This window comes from Aythya fuligula, chromosome 2 (genome assembly GCF_009819795.1).
Source record: "Aythya fuligula isolate bAytFul2 chromosome 2, bAytFul2.pri, whole genome shotgun sequence".
Classification (NCBI taxonomy): Eukaryota; Metazoa; Chordata; class Aves; order Anseriformes; family Anatidae; genus Aythya; species Aythya fuligula.
The window spans coordinates 33,911,189-33,925,519 of record NC_045560.1 but is presented as its reverse complement, the minus strand read 5'-3'; the positions used below and the strand labels follow the sequence as shown (position 1 = coordinate 33,925,519).

Genomic DNA, 14,331 nt, shown 5'->3' with positions numbered 1-14,331 from the left:
TGGAGGTAAGGAACCAAGGCAGCAAAACTAATCCTTTAGGTATGTTGCATTTGAATCCTGTCTTAGAGATTTGCAATTGGAGAATGTTACATTTCTTGTAATGCTTTTTTTATATACTAGAGCTGCGGTTGATGAAATGAATTCTAAATAGCAGGAATCTCAGATTTCATTTTGTAAAGTTTTTTAATGCAAATCCACTGACTATCATGATTCTTTTTCTAAGAGTAGTACCTCAGATGACAATGTCCTCCTATTTATTGTTTGCAAATGCATGACTTAGAATATTTAACTAAACATCCTTTTTTGCCCCCTCTCTTCCTGACCCCTTTTTAGCGACGTTTTGAGGAATGTAAGGAAGAAATCCTCTAACAGTTCCAAATTTTTGTCTGCAATTTGCTGTGTTTGCAGTCAAAAAGAATTTCTGAGATCGTGCTTTTGATTTTTTTTGCTTGTTTGAAGTTTCAGTATCCAGTTCAGCTAGCTTTTAAAAGTGCCTGCTAGTGTAGACAATGTTTACCAGTTGATTTAGGAAATCTCTTACTGTCATGACCAAAGTGTAACCTCCATACAGGGACGCATGGTTCACACTATGTTTTGTTCTCTAGCAGAGGTAGGTCATAGCAGAAGAATGAGCATTACATTTGGAAAAGCAGCATAAGTTGATCACTTAATTACTTCAAATATTTAACTGTTCTTGCTCAGTGTACTACTTCCAGTTCAATCTATTACTTCAATTTCTGGAAGCTTAACCAATTTCTTGTCAGCTTAACCAATCTTGTTTAAAAAAAAAAAAAAAAAAAAAAAGGGAAAAAGAGAAAATTACTCTTGAGGCTTCCTAGTTCTGTTCCAAACCTATACATTGAAGTTTCTGGAAGAGTTTAACGAGAGTGGAAAGATTGAAAGTGCAGTGTACTAGGTTGTTGCAATACTTTATGCATGAATGTCTTGCAGCTTTTCTCACTTGCAGAGTAAAATCTTTCAGCATTTTGTGTGTACACTGTGAGAGCTCTAGAACAGCAAGATGTTTTGTTCAGGTACTCTTCATGTATATCATCTGTATTGAGGTTATGGTATGAGATGCAGTGATAATGAGTACCCTCTGTTTATGCCTGTGAGGCTAGAGGAAGTGGGCTAAAAATGAAAGAAAGGAGCTGTTGGAACTACTACTTCTGAGGGGATGGAAGACTACTTCTATCATCTGAAAGTGTCAGAGACAGAAAGTGTGCAAAATGACTTGGGCACCTCCTGCTCTGGTCACTCACTGATAGCTACAGCCTAACATTTATCACCTTAGAGTTTTGACCAAAGGACTGATCAGTTTCTTTCCACATGAATTTGCGTTTTCTATGATGTTTTACTCATTAACAATTGTAACCTAATTATTACTTCAGCTTCTGGAGCCAGTCTGCCATCAGCTCTTCGAGTTCTATCGCAGCGGTGAAGAACAATTGCTGCGATTCACGCTGCAGTTTCTACCGGAACTGATGTGGTGCTACCTTGCTGTCTCAGCCAGCAGAGATCTGCAGAGCAGTGGATGCATAGAGGCCCTTCTCCTAGGAGTTTACAACTTGGTTTGTATTTGCACATATTTTTTCAGGCCTAAAAATATTAGTGTGCTTTTGAGGGAGGATACTACGGAGTACTTAACGGGGAATAAGAAACAGTTTTGTTTCAGAACTGAAAATAAGTGATTATTTCAAATTTGTCTCTTCAAATTGATGTCCCAGTCTGAAATCACCAACATGAACTTAGATTCTTTTATCTTGGTCTTTTATTTCTCATTTATTTCTGCATTTATATCATTTATTTCTGCTCTTTTTATGGTTTTTGGAAAGTGTGATGAACTCTAATGGCTGAAGGAGCCAAAGGATTCCTTGTTATTTATTTACTTTGTTTTCATTAATTCTTGATACAGTGATTAAACTTTATGTTCTGCTTGAGAGCTTTTAGAGGCACTGCTTTTGAAGTGGTTGCACATATTTTCTGTGGTATTCTAACTGTCTTGAATAGAGATTACAAAAAAGTCACTTTCAACAAATTCTTAGGACTTGATTGTTGAACAGTTTGTTCAGTTCTGAGAACATAAAGGTCATCTTTCATTTCTGTAATAACCTTGACATCTTTTTTTATATTCTCCATGAAGAGTTATTGTTTGATGTTAAAATAGTCCAATGAAAAACAAATTTATGGGGGAACCTTTAAGAGCACCGTACGTTAGTTGTTAAGGGCAAAATGCATTTGGTCTGTGTTTGAGATTTTACTGAAGCTCCTCTCTAATTTCTACCTTTTGATATGTGAAATTTGTTTCTATGATAAAACAAACAAACAAACAAAAAAACCATTAATTTTATTGTGTGGTTTTGGTCAGATCTGCTTCAGAAGTTATTTCTGAAGGTTTTGACTGAGAGTACTTTGGTGTTCTTCTGTAATATGTGGGCACCTTTTTTTTGCATTACCCATTAGTCTTATGTTAATTAACGGGAGTGAGAAGTTTGCAACACACCTTCCAAGATACTGCCATAGTGGTATCTTCTCAAAGATCTTTGCATCCATATTTCTGTTTTCCTAGGTGGCATATTTTAACTATCTTTGTAAATAAGTGTCAAGGTTGAGCTTTTGCAAATATTTTGATGTCTGCTACTATGTCAAGCCATATGAGGCTGCAATCCTTTTAGAAGTATGATGTTTCCAAAATGACTTGTAGAGTCATTATTTGATGGGTAAGTAGTTTTCCAAACATAATTGTTAACCTTCACAACTAGGAAATAGTGTGTAATTAAACATCCGTCTCCCCCCCCAAAGCAAACAAATGAAGCAACCAAACAAAAACAACCAAACAAACAAAAACAACAACAACAACCAACCAAACAAAAAAAACAACACCATGCTTTAAACTTACTGAGCTTTCTAGATTAAGTTTTTAAGGTGGCCTATCATAGCACGTGCCTTTTGATAAGTCATTTGAATAGTATTCAGAAGCAAGACAAATGTTCTGTGATAGAAAGTAAATAAAGAGATGACTTCTAGCCTGTAACTTGAATTGTTATAGTATCCACTCTCTGTTCTTATAACCATTCATTTTGTTTTCTTTGTCCACTCACCCCACTTCAGCACTTAACATTTTTGAATGTCTGGTTTCTGTAGTACAGTATAACCACTGGTGTCTTCTGACTTTTTCAGGAGATAGTCGATAAAGAGGGACATAGCAAAGTGCTGAGTTTCACGATTCCGTCTTTATCCAAACCTTCAGTATATCATGAAGTAAGTAACACCTACAACACAAACTTGTCACTGATTGTGAAAAGCAGTATGATTTTTGGTGCCTGTTTAAGAATAAAAATGAAAATGATCTTTAACACTTGACCTAGCATGACGTAGTAACATATTTTTTGGTCTTCTGATTACTACTAACTGGCCTCTGAGACCTTTTCAAGTTTTAGTAGTCATAACTCCATAGTATGCATGCTCCAAATACATTTTTACCTGTTCTGAAATCTTGTACCTTATCTATTTAAAAAATGATTTCTTAAATCTAAGACAGCTAGGCAGACAGATAATCTTAAGCCTGTTGGAATTTATGTACAAATTTAGTGATGCTGTCCTGTTGTCTGTTTTTTCTTGCATTGTAGCGAGGCTTCAGGTGGATGTATTTTGAATGATCTTTTTTCTTTTAGCCTTCCAGCATTGGCTCCATGGCTCTTACTGAAGGAGCTTTATCCCAGCATGGTTTATCCAGGGTTGTATACAGTGGACCTCATCCTCAGAGGGAGATGTTAACAGCACAGAACAGGTAAAATTGTATAATAGGATTTTGCTTGAGAATCAGTAATGAATCTTAAGGTTTTTTCATATATTCAGAAGGTATAGAGGTGTGTGCTGTGTTATTTTTTGTGTGTTTGTTTTTTTTAAATGTAAATATAGATGCAGAAAGACTAGGAGTTTTTCCACGTGAAGAGGAAAAACTTGCAGACCCAAGATAATCATTGGTCAATGATTTTATTGAATTACATTGAGGTTGTTCAAATAACTCTTGCAAATTTCTGTGCAAAACTGTTTTATTTTTTTTCAAAGTAAAAGTGGTAACATACTCTCTGTTTCCTGTAAATTCCAGGTTTGAAGTGTTAACTTTCCTTCTGCTCTGCTACAATGCTGCCTTAAGCTACATGCCTGCAGTTTCTCTTCAGTCATTGTGTCAAATTTGTTCAAGGTAATTTCTGTAGGCTAATTATACTTGAAATGGCATTGCCAACTTGAAATGCAACAAGTTTGAATTCTAAAAAAATAAAAAATAAAAAAATCTTCAGGCTACCAAAAGTTGCTTGTAAACTTGACTTTTTTTTTTTTTTTGTAAGTATTTATTGCTGCATTACTTGTGTTTAAGTTACTCTTATCTAGCTATGGGTTGAGATGGGAGAAGCAATGACCTGGTTTACATGCAGTGCTGTAAAATGGAGAAAGAAGTCAAATCAAAGACATTCTTTTCAATTAAAGTAGTTGTAAGTGTTTTAACTAAGTAAAATCAGAAGGGTCTTCTAAAATCTTGGTAAACTTTGCATTACATGCTTACTAAGTATATTTAGCAAACCGAAACTTCTTTGAAGTTATAGTAGATCTTGAAACTAGAAATATGCTTATTCTTACAGATACTGGGGGTATTTCCAAAATCTGTTGTTACTTCAAAACCAAAATAAAACCTCAGCTTTTATTGGTGTCCATTTTTCCTCTTTCTTTATTCAAAGAGGAAGTGCTGGTATTGAACATTTCTCTCTCTAGAATTTCCAAAGTGGACATTGTATTAAGGAAATTAGAATACTGATGTTAACCCAGAAAACCCAAGAGAAATGCAGAAATCAACAAAGTCTGTCTTCATAAGAAGATTATCTTACTGAGACATACAGTGAAGCAGTTCTGCTGATTTCATTCTAGCCTTTTTACAGGAAGTAACTCAGGACAGAGTAGGGCTTTTTGAAACTGATCAATACTGGCATTAAAGAAATGGCTGTATTAAGAGGGTCTTTTCTGTATCATTGTCATCGTTAACTGATTATGTTGCTACTGTGAGTTCACTGTTTTCCTCCCTAAGTACTTGACATATCCCTATGCTGTAGCATCTCATAAATGCATAATTATATATATTACTGGCATAAAAACGACCTGGTTAGATGTTTTTTATGTAGGCTAGCTTTTCTTTACTTTAAACTGGATGCTAGTTTTTCCCTGCCTCCATCCTCCAGGCTTTAGACAATACTGATATGTTTATTACTTCAGTTAAGTATGATAAATTATCTCTGAGCCAAACCATTGATAGAAGTTATGGAATATCTGGAACTAAAGTGTTGCCCATCTTGTATAATAGTAACCTCTACTGGGGGATAAAGAGGAAGAGAATGGATGGGATTTTTTGGGGTGGGTTATTCAACCTAATTAATGTCAGTAACTAGCTCATGGTCTTAAATCTGTATTGAAGCTGAAGAATTGAAGGTTTCTAAGAATAAACTTGTGCTATGTCTGTGCTATGAAGAAGAAAATACTGATGAATGTCATTAAAGGTAGTTCGAGAAGTCCAGTAGCAGTCAATAAATTGAATATTTAACCACCCCATATCTTTGTTTTTCAAAATCTTTTGTCTACAGAATCTGATGTGGAATTTGGATCTGATCTGTGACTAATTCAAATGCTGACTTCTACTGGATTTTAGATTGGTTTCATGCACGTGATGCTTCTGGTCTCTGCTTGAAAAATCTGCGTGTAACTTTGATATTTTATAGAATTACACTTGCTTCTGTCTTTTATAGTTTCTAATAGTTTCTATGCTGCTCTATTTCTTTAAATACTGTTAGTTTATTTTTTCTGTTCTGCAGTAAATGCTTTGAATTGAGAATGACTTCTAATGGCTGTTTTTTCCCATGTTCAGCTATGGTATAAATGTAACGTTGTCTGGAGTATCTCTGCTTTGAAGGATTTGAACTCTGCCAGTAGAGGGCATACCCTTCTTCCATAATAAGAAATAGTCCGCTTCAGAACACTGTTGTTGATGAGCACTTTTCTGGGGTCTTTTGCAGTTAAAAAATCTACTAAACACTTGACTTGGTAGTGTTCTGTACAAAGGTATTCTACATTATCTACTAATGAAAATGCATGATTTCTTTAGAATTTGTGTCTGTGGATATCCTCGCCAACAAGTGAGAAAGTACAAGGGAGTAAACTGCAGGATTCCAGTTTCATCTGAATTCATGGTGCAGATGCTAACAGGGATTTATTATGCCTTGTAAGTGTTCTTGTTTGTTTGCTTTTTTTTTTTTTTTTTAATATGTGTACAAAATAAATAACAGCTTAATTTGTACATTCACTTAGGCAAGCTACCTTTGAAATATTTTATTTTCTAATGGGTAGATGTAACAATGAAGTCTTCAGGAGCAGAACTAGTTCACCAACTAGTTAAATGATAGTACCTGTGTAATAATGGGGAAAGAGGACTGGACTAGCGCTTGGGAGTTATAACTGGTGATGTGAAAAAATGCCCAAAAACCTTTTTCCAAATTTTGTCTGCTGTCCAAATTTCTACATGCTTACTTCTGACATCAATCTAGTTAAGCAAAAAAGTCTTCTACCATTCTTTCTCTGAAATGCTGAATGCTGTCCACCTTTTTGATAGTCATGTTGATGCATAAAGCTCTCGTATTAATTGAAATAATCAGAGGCTAGTAACACAGAAGTAATCAAAAAACATGGAGCAATATTAAAACCATCCTGTTTGAATTTCAAAATATTTCATGACTGGCTGATCAATAACTAGTTATGTCACTTCTAAACTGCTCGGGGTGGTTAATGGAGAAAAAAACTAGTGTCTCCATACATAATAATTCAGAACAATTTCTCTAAGTAGCAGACTTACTGGTAATAAACACAATTAATTCCACAGTTAATTAATTCCACAATTAATAAACACAGTTAATTCCTCTGAATTGAACCTTCAAGGAATACTATATTCTTGAAGGTCATGATCAAGAAGGTTCATCCATTGATACAGATGCTTATTATTCTGAATATATTTACCTTTGCAGTTATAATGGAGAATGGGATCTGGCTCGTAAAGCTATGGATGACATTTTGTATAGAGCACAGCTAGAACTGTATCCAGAACCTCTGTTGGTAGGTAACATATTTCAACATTTTTAGAGTAGAATTATTAGCCTAATAAGTCCTTCCAGTGAATGTTATGCCAGGAACCTAAATCTCATGCGGTCTATGTGGCTGCGCTTGGTTATTTTATCATCTTCCCTAGGGAATAAGCTATTTTCAGTAGAACACTTCCAAGTCTTGAAAGCTTAATGATAGTGCAGAAGTACTCTGAGGTTCATGTTAAGTAACAGCCACATCTTTAAATTGGAGACTTTGTTTTAAATAGTGACAAGTGTTAAATATAAAATAATTCTAAGAGGTAATTGCAACCAGCATTCTTTATAACCTGTGCAAAATGCTAGCATACTTATTTGACCTTAAACTGGAATTGTACACAGTGATCTACATGGAGTAATAAGAACCATGTGATAGAAGTCTTCTCTAAAATGTTGATCTTTGTGTTAAGAACTTAACTGCATATTTCCTTGCTGTAGGTTGCTAATGCAATAAAAGCTTCACTGCCTCAGGGTGCCATGAAATCTAGTAAAGAAGGCACAAGGTGCATTCAGGTTGAAATTACACCTACTTCATCCAGGATATCAAGAAATGCTGTGACTAGTATGTCTATCCGAGGTCATAGATGGAAAAGGCATGGTAAGAAACACATTTTACAATGAATTCTTAACTTTTTACACTTGTTTAAAGTAGTATTGTGGATTTCGTCTTTGCAAATCTTCATTATTAATTAAGATGTCCTCAGTGAGCTGACGCTATACATCCGTTCTTTTTGAAATGAGATTCTTCCTAGGAACAAACTTAATCATATTTTTAAAGTGGGTCTGGAGCAATGCTAAGATTGGCTGTGTACTACATGAAACATGTCATAGTTGGACTTTGGTGCTGTTCTGCTGCTGCTGCTAAGGAAGTGGCAGTTAGGATATTTTTAAACTGGTAAATGGTCTTATTGTAGTTCAGAAAGTATATTCTCCCAATCCTATTTTTTCCAAACAAACAACTTTTTTTTTTAAGGGCTGCTGTACAAAGTTTTTGATTATTTAAAGAGGCTGTTCTCTTCTGAAGGGTAGTGTGTAACACCTGAAGAAAAGCCACAAAAACTCATCTGTCTTACATTATTCAAATAAAAATGAGATTTAAGGGTAGAGGGATAAATTACTATTTTTTTGGACAAACTAGTATAAGGGCTTCCCCAAAGTGATGCACACTTCTGTGCTGAGAAGTAGAAAAAAATGGTGCTGAGTATACTGCCAAAGGACAAACATTGTATTCCACTTCTTCTACCAGTTTCAGCTGAGAGAAGAGCTGCTGGACCAGTGATCAAACCTTCAGATTGCTTCCTGTGCTGGGCTTGTAATTATGATGAAAAGCTAAGGGAGTGAGTGTAGATAATGCCTTTTTAATAGGTTCAATAAAGATTTTGAAGCAGTATCAGAGTGAATTCTGTATAATATGTACTGTATGAACTTTTGTAGTAGTTAGGCAGTTCAGTTAGAAAAATATTGCAGAGTTCTGTATCATAAAAGAACCTAGGAGTATTTGAGGTAAGTGTTGGAAATTATTTATAAATATACTGGTAGAAGATGACTTTAAAATAGTGACAGCTTTCTGAGCTGTTGGTATTAGTGGTAACAATAGTGTAATCTTTTGGAGGGGAGGAAGGAAGTTAAAATAATTGAAGTTCTTTTCATTTAAAGGAAATAAAAGTATTTCATTTATAAACTGTTTAAAACTGTCAGGTAAAGGTAAGGAATAAAGCATTAGCGTCTTTCCCTGGACTACACACATAGCACGCCATTACTGAAATCTGAAGATTGCTAAGGAACATTTTAGCCTTTACTGTTTGTTTTCTTTATTCAGGCTTACCTTTTTTAAGAAGGGAATATTGACCAGGACTCAGAAAACTGATAGCTTAGCTTTTAAACTCAGATATGCCCTCTGAAGCTTGGCAGTTTCGCTAGCTATTATTTTTGAGTGGTTCTGATGTTTGTACAAAGTGGATGGGAACACAGATCAGGGATATTGAGTGTTCGCTCATTCAAAGGAATTGAAAGTGTATTAAAATAAACATTCCCTTGCTCCTGCATTTACAGAAACAATGAAATACAAAAACCACTACACAATTTGCTCTGGAACCATCCTGATGTAAATCTATTTTTTTCAGCACCTACAAGAATCTGGAAGCTTTTACAAATACTGCCTTCTTACAGGGGTGATACTTGGGTGAAGTTCAAGAACCTGTGGGTGGGACGAGTGTGCACTGCAGCAGATAACAGATGAAAGAGAAATAACAGTAGGATTCATAGAAATGTAGGGGAAATGCAGTGTTTTGTGGAGTTTTCATATAAAGCAGGACAATTTGAGATAAACAGTGATAATCTAGCTAGTATGACTGAAGCAAGTCAATATTTAGGGATAAGGATTGGAGGATCTAAGTAACAAGCACTTGTCAACATTTTATTTGGGTTATCAGAAAAACTTTAAGTTTGTCTCAGTGGTACAGGATTTGATGAAGAAGAAAATCAGTTATACTGATGGCGGGCAGGGACAAAAACGTGTGTAGCAAATTTGGCAATAGCTATAAATTTGAAAGCTGTGTAAACATTAGACTAGTTTAAAGGCAAAAGATGAATGTACAGTATTTTTGACTTACCAATTATTTTGATTTAAGTGGCATACGTTCCAAGCATGTAGTACTTCAGTTAGCCTAGTCAAAAATTTCATTACAAAATGCTGAAAAATAAATTGCGTATAACTGGAAAAGAAGTCTTTTAAAGTCAGAATAAATATTCTCTGGATTTCAAAGCTCCTAATAAAATTCAGTGCTTCCCAACCCTTGATAAGAGAAAGATGTGGAACAGATCCTTAGGGTGGGCATAAAGAATGATGATGCTTATGCTTACAGATGGGTGCTTGAATTAAAATGAGTACTGGAGTTGTTAGTTATAGGATAACAAACCTTGTACCTCTTGACCACTATTCTCTCTTCCACAGTGACAAAGAAAAATATATTCAGGGATTTAATTTTTGTGCTTCAATACGTAATGAATTATACAATGGACGATACAGCTAGATGTAGTATGATCTTGCACATTATGTGGACAAGACTTTATAAAGCAAAACATCCTTTGGAGGAGTGAGAGCAGTAATTTTCAATCATTGTCTTTTTGTGTAAAGTAAAATAAATATAAAAAAAAAAAAAAGCACCTGATCATATTTCCAGTTGAGAAGCACATAGTTTTTTAAAAACTAGAAAAAAAATCAATGTAATACCAAAAATTTAAGGCACTAGTTCTTGCTAGCCTGTGTTAGAACTCTAGATTGAAGTCTGTTTTGCAAACAGGTCAACTTACTGGTTTTTTTGAATCAAGCTGGTATTGCCAATTCGGACTTCTGACAGAGGTACTAAATGTAAAGGTAATTTGCAAAATGGATCTGCCTACTCACAAATTAATAGGATTTATAGACTTCATTGATATTAGCCATCCCTTAACAATGAATTACTTAATCCTATGGAATTGGATTGCCCCTAAATTTGTAAAGCTTGAAAAAGAGGACTTGATCTAGCATTACTTTTTCATGCATTAGTGTGTGTGTTTTAAAAAACAAATCCTGAGTGGCATTTATGTTTCCATTCAAATGTAGAGGAAAAACAGAAAAATCATAGAGTTCATAAGATACACAAACATTTAAATGAGTGGTTGTTTGTGAAAGCTAGGGCAAAAATATTAAGCAAACATCAGCAACACTTTCCTTGGTAATATAAAATACGTCAAACCATAAAAGGGCTGTTGGGGGAAAAAACTTCTGTGCAGGTAAGACAAATACCCTGATGTAACAGACTAAGTAAGAATCACTGAGCAGATGCTAGTAAGATGTATAACAAACAAAGATATTGACTAGACAATAAAGACTAGAATTGACTTTCAGGTAGTGTACAAAGAAACATTGAGTCATTGAATCTCTGCAGAGAGAATTTTCCTACTTTTTTTTTTTTGGGGGGGGGAGAGATCTGGAATGTATGTTAATTTGGAGTTATACGCTTGATAATAATTCAAAATGCTGACATTGTTGTGCAGGAAATGCAGCTTGAGCTTCTGGTGGTTAAAACTGAATTACAATCCAAATGGGCAGTTTGTTTATGCAATCTGATGGAGGCAATTGTAATAATAAGGTAGACTATGATTGAAATTTTTTAAGTTAGTCCTTAGCAGCTGGTAATCATTAAATGCATTTATCAAGGTTGGTTGTACTAGTCCTAGCATTCAGAAACAACTCCAAATGTATTTTTCTTCAAATGCTACAGCATATTTATATTGCCTTTCAAACTGGCATAATTATTTAATCTGTACAAAATTCAGCCATTTCTTTTTCTCTTTTGCTACATTGCCTTGTGCACTGGGTATTAATATCTCTTTCTCAAAGCATAGACCCACAGAATTGTCCAGCTTGAAGCAGTATTATCTTCAAAACCAAATACTATGAAGCTGAAGGTTTGTTCTAGGTGTTCTTAAAAATTTTAAGATATAAGGATGGGGTGCTACTACAAGGGACCTGGATTGTGGAGCCTTATTCCTTCCAGAGGGCTTGTAGATATTGTGGGAGATGGCGATAATAGAAGTTGATATACCTCACGTCCTCTTTTCATTGATTTCCTCCTGTAGTTCAATGTTAAGCTCAGAAAGGTATATTACCTTTCATTAAAAGTAGTTAATAGAACTTAGAATAATTAAGTTTAAATTTTTATTTGAGTAAAAGTTTTTTTTCCTAATTTTTATTGTGGTTACACAGCTGTGGGAATCCAGCAATGAAGGATAAAGTGCTAATACACAACAGGATATTGCATTTAGAAATGCATGCCGCTAAACAATAATTAAATATCACTATTACCACAAAATCCATGAAATAAATTCTTCCTTGTTCCTCCAGTCTGTGCTGAGCCCAGGACTTCATGCACTCTGAATCTCCTTTCTTTGGAGCTGGGGGCTGCTAATCAGTGCTTTTCTGCCCTTGGTGGAGAAGGGGCTGACAGTGAGCTCTGTTCTGCCCTCTCCTCCTCCTGGTTTCCCAGCTGCCAGTGAAGTCTCTGGCTCGTGTGTGTGGAGATCTGTGGATCCTGGGAGGAGGTGGTGCTGTGAAATAAGGTGCCTGTAGTGGCACTGATGGGGGGGGAGGTGAAGGATGGGGTCTGAAAATTGCTGTAGGAGAGGCACAGCTGCCTCACCCCTGTGCAGTGAGTCCAGTAAGGCCAATGAGAATGTTGGTTTTCTCACTAACTTTCTGCTCATGTGTTTTTAGAAAAAAAGTGCTGTATTTGGTGGTAGGAGAACTGCTGCAGTTCATGGTGCCCAATTGCAGTTCTGGCCTTGTTACTGACGACAGAAGACGTTTGCAAAAAGTGCTCTTAAAGGGAGTAACACAGCATTTAACTCGTGTTTCATTCCTACTATCAGGAAAGTAGTGGCTAGTAGCAGCAATCATTAATGCCATTTCCACTGCATAGTACCACTTGTTGGATGGATACTTTTGTTAATAGTTGACTAGTTAATTAGGAAGAATCATAACAATTAGCTTTTGCTGGTAAAATCAGTGTTAGCTCTTCCACAGGGGGACAGCGATGTCTATCCCTGCCAGAATAACCTTCTGCCTCTGAGACTTATTTCCTTTCTGTGGTGAGTGCAGACAGCACAACAGCACGGATCCAAGCTCTGCAGCGCGCTGTGACTGGAAGTACACTGCCTGTGCAGGAGTCCTCAGTGTGGGGGCCGGGGGAAGATTCCCTCCAGTTAAAATAAAATTTCAGTTTTGGAATACTGCGTGTGGGGTTTCCCAGTATGTGGGTGCAGGACAATAGTCAGAAGATTGAAGCCAGAATTTAGAAATAAAATTCCATACTCACTAATATTGCAGATTAACAAGACTTTGACATGTGAACATCTGCTTTAATTCATAATGCTTTAGTCATCTGTTCCTGTTGGTTTTTTGTTTCATGTTTTGTTTCAGACATCTTTTGTGTGTTTTTTTTTTTTCTTATCCATCTTTAATTCTAGAACAACCAGAGAATGGTAATGATGCTACTGAATTGGGCAACTTTATCATACCTGAGATTAGTGTCACAAATGTGTCTGGAGAGAGAACCGGGAATGGGGAAAAAAGCAGAACACTAGCAGAGAATGATGTTCAGCATATACAGGGAGTACAGGAAACAGCTACAGATCCTAGAACTGACAGCAAAGGCATGCCAGAAATCAGGAGGCAAAAATCTGTAAGAAAAATGATGGATGATGGAATAAACTCAACTGGCAGAGTGCAGTTTTAGCAGACCACTTGTAGCTGCACTCTAAGGTACCGCTGTTGATTGAAAGGATCACTGCTGCATGTTTGGAGAATTAAAGTATGCAGTTAATATATTTGCATGCGTAATAACACAAATGCATGGATTGCACACAGCTTTGTCTGTGCCACAGACAATGACGACGTACTTACAAGTAGACACATTTAATCTGGAGGCTGTATGCTGTGAGACTCAACACTTCTTTGATTGTATTGAGCATATTTACTGGATTTACAGATCCAGTGATCAATGGTATGAAGAATCAATCAAAATGGATGTGAAAATTATCTCACTGTGTACCTAAGGTATTCCAAATCGGACTTTTCATGGTATACAGGAGATTTCACGTTCCGTTGTGCTTGAGTTTCCAACTTAATACCACCAGATTTATGATGCAGAATGTGACCTTTCAGTCCTAAGGCATTCTTGGGTTGCAAAATGAGCAGGTGCCATATTGGGTTTTCTGGGACATCGATCACAGATCTTTGTAATTAATCAGCTTTGCAAAATCATGTATTGGAGCACTTGCTCAAAATGAGATTTATACTTTTTTTTTTTTTTTTTTTAGTTTTGTGTGGTATCTTCTAATATGTTTCTAATCTCCTGCATGAATTAACAATAATGCATTTTTTTCAAAATCACTACAAACTGAGGTTGTGGGCATGCTTTTTGATCTAGTTGATGCAGTATTATTTGCTGTAGCTTTATATCCTAATAAATCTTAATTCCAAAATGTAATAGGTAAGTGTTTTGTCTTCTATTCTCTGTTCTTTTGCTTTATGGCTTCATGCTTGTAAATATCAAAGCCTAGTAATAAAAGTCAGTAAAAGTGAAAAAGCCAAATGTTAATTTTTTTTTCC

At 35.7% G+C, this 14,331-nt stretch overlaps 1 protein-coding gene across 8 annotated transcripts in view; it reads left to right on the top strand.

Annotated features, from left to right (window-relative positions):
* The window catches only part of FAM126A (family with sequence similarity 126 member A), a 40,244-nt gene that overhangs the window by 23,416 nt on the left and 2,497 nt on the right, over positions 1-14,331 (top strand). For 7 of the 8 annotated variants that reach the window (XM_032182724.1, XM_032182727.1, XM_032182729.1 and 4 more), the window contains exons 4-10: positions 1,392-1,571; positions 3,181-3,261; positions 3,675-3,790; positions 4,112-4,207; positions 6,152-6,268; positions 7,065-7,152; positions 7,617-7,776. In XM_032182724.1, the coding sequence (XP_032038615.1) occupies positions 1,392-1,571; positions 3,181-3,261; positions 3,675-3,790; positions 4,112-4,207; positions 6,152-6,268; positions 7,065-7,152; positions 7,617-7,776 (838 nt within the window). Of the gene's footprint in view, positions 1-1,391; positions 1,572-3,180; positions 3,262-3,674; positions 3,791-4,111; positions 4,208-6,151; positions 6,269-7,064; positions 7,153-7,616; positions 7,777-13,187; positions 13,483-14,331 lie in introns of all 8 variants that reach the window. The other variant, XM_032182731.1, reaches the window with a different exon arrangement.